This window comes from Nelumbo nucifera, chromosome 4 (assembly GCF_055504915.1).
Source record: "Nelumbo nucifera cultivar China Antique chromosome 4, China Antique-T2T, whole genome shotgun sequence".
Lineage (NCBI taxonomy): Eukaryota > Viridiplantae > Streptophyta > Magnoliopsida > Proteales > Nelumbonaceae > Nelumbo > Nelumbo nucifera.
In genome coordinates this window covers 82456993-82462519 of record NC_142652.1, presented here as the reverse complement: position 1 = coordinate 82462519, position 5527 = coordinate 82456993, and the positions used below count along the sequence as shown (strand labels likewise).

The 5527-nt window shown below is 36.7% G+C and overlaps 1 protein-coding gene across 1 annotated transcript; it reads left to right on the top strand.

Moving 5' to 3' along the window:
• The first annotated feature begins 879 nt into the window (after positions 1-879).
• On the top strand, positions 880-4604 carry LOC104606159 (uncharacterized). Its single transcript, XM_010271231.3, has 4 exons — positions 880-1155; positions 1380-1503; positions 2722-2794; positions 4244-4604. The coding sequence occupies exons 1-4, from the start codon at positions 1125-1127 to the stop codon at positions 4493-4495; spliced, it is 480 nt and encodes a 159-aa protein (XP_010269533.1). The 5' UTR covers positions 880-1124; the 3' UTR covers positions 4496-4604.
• Positions 4605-5527: the final 923 nt, after the last annotated feature.

Here is a 5527-nt window from a genome sequence, read left to right as displayed (position 1 = left end):
TCAAACTTCTAAGATCTACACCGCTACTTAGCTCAGACCGACATCTTTATAGCTTAGCCCGATCATCCTACCACCTCCTACTGGCTTGAGCGTTGGAGTTTTTATCCAGGGATAACTCCTTGGGCCTTTGACTTTTGTTTCCTTAATCATAAATCTTAAAGCATGGCCTCGTTCAAGGCTCTCCAGTGGCCATTCACCCCATCCGTTCAAGCACAATTAAGATAATTGACCATTCAAGCCAAAATCCAACTTAATGGCCATGTAGAAAAGACTCTGAATCTCCTGCCCACCTCTATCCGCAACACACTATCCCCGTGAATTGGAAACATTTCCCCCTGCATAATACTATGCAGAAGATGAGATGTTCTTCATGTATGGCTACGATAAACATTGAGAGTGGTCCACTAAGAAGGGGAACAGTTGCTGGAGCCTGAGAGCCATACATTTTGAAAGTATCCAATAGGAGACATTAGTAAGGCTAATAGGCCGATATTGTCCAATTTCAGAAGGACTCTTGCATTTTGGTATGAGTGAAATCTCTATAAGGTTGGCTTGGTTTGGTATCGATGCACTGTTGAACCAAGTTTGGATGGTTAGATCAGGGCTGATGATGTCCGAGAAAGGTTTTTCTTTCTGAATATGGGCCTACCAAGTTTGGTATCGACCACATTAGTTTAATATGGGCCTACAAACTTGTTCAGATCTGGGCCCATATGGGCCTACCAAGTTTGGTATCGACCAAGCAATTTCAGGTTTTTCTTTCTTCTTTATATATTAATATAATGCGGATACTTGGCTTCATGTCCAGACTACCACTTGAAAACCATTTTACTCTCTCTCTCTTTCTCTCTCTCTCTCTACATAGAGGGCATGCGAATAGCTTCCTTACTTGAGTATCTCCTTCGTGTCAGTCCTTTTCCTTTGTATGAGACTGAGGGGTATTAATTCAGTAGGGAATATCACAGCCTTCTTCTAGATGTTGCTTCTTTTCAAAGAAATGCAAGTTGCAACAGACTACCCCCTACCCCTAGCCAAGCGTTGCATCTCTATCTCTAGTATTTGTACTTGTCTCATCACCCTAAATATTTGCATCTCACAACAAGGGAAATTAAGAAGGAAGAAGGATGGGGCAAGTCATGATAAAATTAGCAAATGGTACCTCTCTCTCTCTCTATTATCTATTTTTGTCTATGTTCTTACAAATAGAATTTGTGGGATTTTTGACTGAGGATAAATGGGCTTATATTTATTAGGAAATTCATTGAAAAAGTAAAAATTTTCTTTTAAAATTTAATTAGGATGATTTTGTAATGCAACAAGTTTCCTTACCTCTATGAAATTGGAGCTGTCTCTTACTGCCTTTTATTTTCTTTTTGTAGGAAGCGAGGACGAGGAAAAGAAGGCTAAGAGAATTGAACCCATAATAGATGAATGCTATAACAATATCACTGTCGATGCCAAGGACTATGCTGGTTTTTACCGTGCAGTTTGTCAAGCCGTCGAGTCTCTCTCTCTTTCTCTCTCTCTCTCTCTTGTGGACTTGAGGAGTGTTGTGTTAATCACCCACTTGAGCCTAGGGATGACAAGTTTTCCCATTTTTTCGAATGGGGCATGGATGGGAATGATTTTTTCCCATACAGACGGGAATGGGGAAATTTTCATCCCTGTTAGCAGGGATGGGGCAGGAGCGGGGACAGGGAGAGCACTCTTCGCCCCGTGGGATCTCCACTAATATATATATGTATATATATACATATACGTCTATATATTAATATTTTTAAAAATATGTTTGAATATTTTCCCCGTTAGTGGGAATGACGATGAAGAGAAGCTCCCCGTTCCCACCCCACCTCGCTGCCACTCCTACTTGAGCCCAAAACCTAAAATTTCTGGCATATTAAATTAATGTGGGTTTGTACAGAGAAAGTTTAATCCTCCATGGATCAAGAGGCCCAATGGGTTGTTCACAGAAATGGCCGTTCATCCTTGTTACCTAAGAATCTGGCCGAGTCCCAGGTTTGGTGGGTTGGGACCTTTTTGGCTATTTTACTGGGCTAACCGCATGGTTGAATCATCAACCTAGCACAGAGCCAACTTTTCAGGTTGAATCTGGCTCACTTTTAAATCAATGGTAGCAACAACAAATGGTTTCTTTTTCACGTTTCCAACCGAGGTAATTGGATCTTTGGGCCGTGTCCAATATTGTCCCACCAGGTCTCTACGCTGCCTTGACCCAGTAGTTGAGACTAGAGGTGATCATCAAAAACCGAAAAACTGAATTAGACCAAAAGTTCCAGTTAACTGAACCTGTTGGTTTGATTTCGGTTTGGTGTTTTTGAAAACCCAAAGGTATCAGTTCGATTATGGTTAATCAATATAAAAAACTAGCGGTTAACTGAACCGATCCAGTATATATGTAATATTATATATATTTTATTATTTTGGTTATATATTTAATAATTTATATATTTATTTAAAACATATTATAAATATCAAAAAACCAATGGAATGATATCAATTCGGTTTAAAAATGGGTAAGCACCCCTAGTTGAGATGGTCAGTTGGTATCCTTCCAAAATAAGAGGCAAGGATGTAGACCTCTGCAAATTTGCAGTCTCTTTGATGCCCCAGAAAAGCCTTTACACCCTTTTTTTTGTGGTTTTATAGACCCGAATTCTTCTAAACATGGATAATATAACTGTTTTCTATTTATCTTGACAGAGAAATCAATAAACAGCTCGGCAACACACAGTTCAGTGTACCAAGCACCACAAAGCTTCAAGAAGCATTTGAAGTAAGTAGAACATCTCACAAAGAAGCATTTGAAAACAAATAGATTTCTAAACAAAACACAGGAAATATGTTCTTGATGTTTTTTTTTTTATGTTTGCAAGACTGAAACAAAAAACATGTTCTTAAATTTCTGGTTCTAAAGATTGATGTCATGTTCCATGGATCATATACTAACTATAATCCAAAATTTGTTTTGTTTCACAAATCATTGTTTTGATGGTTTGGAAAACACGAGTTGTTATTTGAAATAATAGTCATTTTTTAATGGGCCCTTTTTTTTGGATTTTGAGGGGGTGAAGTTGGTCAATTGGATTTTGGTTCCCATTGACCAATATATTCATGTTCTCTTTTCAGATTTAGTAAGTGATACCTATTTCCCAGATGGATAATTAACTTTCCCGACTAGGGGAAAAGTTGTCAACACTTGGATGTGACAAAATTGCCTATTTTAATAATGGGTTTTTATGGCAAAAATGATCATTTTCCTATTTACATGGGAAATAAAAGAACATGGGTAAATACATTTACCTGGGCCTAAGAATATTTGAAACACTTACCCAGATAAATAACTTCCCGAAAAATGAACGGAGCCTAAGAGTATTTGAAATAGTATAGTCAATGCATACTTTTCAAAAGGGTTTGATTATATATATCAGAAAAAAAAAACGTCTAACCAATCAACTCATATTATAAAACTGGCAACAAATCAGTTGGGATTCATCAAAATTCAAAGGATTTTGATTGGTAAATCTTTTTCAATATCATAGCTTTCCGCATCATGGATTTACACAAATTAAAATACAATTTATTTTATAACATGTTTCTTTTTTTTTATTTTTTTACACTAATGTAAAAGTTAAAAAAAAAAAACAAAAAAGGCATTCATCTTGCAGAACATCCCCGTAATTAGAGGCACTTTACACTGTTAGTGTTGAATATGCCAAATTGAATCAATTTTTAACTAAAACAAACATGACAGAGTGGCACCACAGTTAACTCGGGGGTGTTGATTCGGTGACTACCCCGAATTGTTGACATAACTACTAAGCAGGTGGAGACGATTTACAGTGGTGACTGCCAATATACATGATTCCTCAAGTCATGTGGTAGATTCAAATGACACCCTTTATTCCAACCGAGTCCTGATTTTCTTAACTCCATAGCTTGACTCATCTAACTCAAATTTTTTGCAGACCCGATTCAAAACCTGAGTAAGTATAAGATAACGGCTGAAGTTGCTGAACTGAATAACTTATTATTTTATCTTTTAATGGTCAAAATAATTAAATAATAAAATATCCAAAGGTATAGTAATCTATTCAGAGCCCACAATCTCATTAAAAAAACCTATTTGTTAAGACAAAGCAATAAGCTTTTCAATTAATTGTTCTTATTATTGATTGATTTCCCCCTATCATATATATTAAAGAAAAGGCAAACTTTGTTGCAGAAACACCATAAAGGGAAAGAAAGTGGCTCCTTGACGAAAGAAGAATTTGGAAAAATCCTCCAAGATGTGATCTACGGTGCAGGATTGACAGGAACAGGAGCAAAGGCTATGCTACTTTCAATATTTGGTGTCCCAATAATGTCAATGTTTATTAAACAACGTATCATTCCAAAAGCAATTCCCAATGAACTTTTTCTTCCTTGTATCACTTCTGCCACTGTCTTCATCCTTGCAAAACTAAACAAGATATGAAAACCAATTTATGCTTCTTATGTCATATTGATCAGAAAAATGGCAATATTTCCAGGTTTCTTTTTCAATGGAATTCTGTGACTGGATCATGAAAATATCTTATTTGATTTACTATAGAGACAAAGATCACTTACAAATCTAGCATCTCTTGAGAAATAACAACTATGAATTTTTTTTTTTTTGGTAAAGCAACTATGAAAGTTCAGTAGTTGCTCTTTTTCTTTATATTCTTGGCTATCAGCATTAAAGCATAGAAGGCACAGAGATAGAGTAATGATTTGTCTATTGTTCGGCCGTTTGCCAAACTTATGGAGAAAGAGATGAATGCGTAGGCAAGGAGGGGCAAGGCGAATGAGAGGTCTACTTGAAAGATGATTGATGGATCTAGAGGTGGAGGATGAATGAGGCAGTTGTAGGCTTGGGGAATGTTAGGGTTTCAATCCAACAGGACTTATATAGGGATTCTGGAAGACTGAGGTGAGGAGAGTCTTTGACATTTCTTATTTATAGACATGAGACGTGTAAAGGAGTGAAACATTCTCGATGTGTGAAATTTTGTTATTTAGTTAAATCTAAAACAAGCAGAACGATTGGGGTATTACCACATGTCAATGCAGAGATCTTGGGATTTGAGTTAATGCCCTTCTCTTTAAGGTTTGTACATAAGCAATAGTTAGCTACTACCTCCTCTTGGGATTCCATTTCCAAAATGTTCAACTGTTGATTGCCATCTTGTGATGGATCATAGGGCGTTGAAGTAGTATCATAGAGTAAGTATAAATAATATAGCTATGATATTGAACTGTTGTGACCTGATGTGATGCTAAGGCGAGGTGCCATTGCAACATAGGAGGTTGTTGTAGTGTATTATCAAATCATGGGGCAAGATTGTAATGGTGAGATTCATAAGTTAAGACAATTGTACTCATTATGCGATGTTGATATGCTTTTTCATATTGTAGGATAAAAGCATGGGTTGCGATTTTGTGGTTGTTGCAAGCAGAGGTGTGATTTGATGAATTTGAGGTTTAT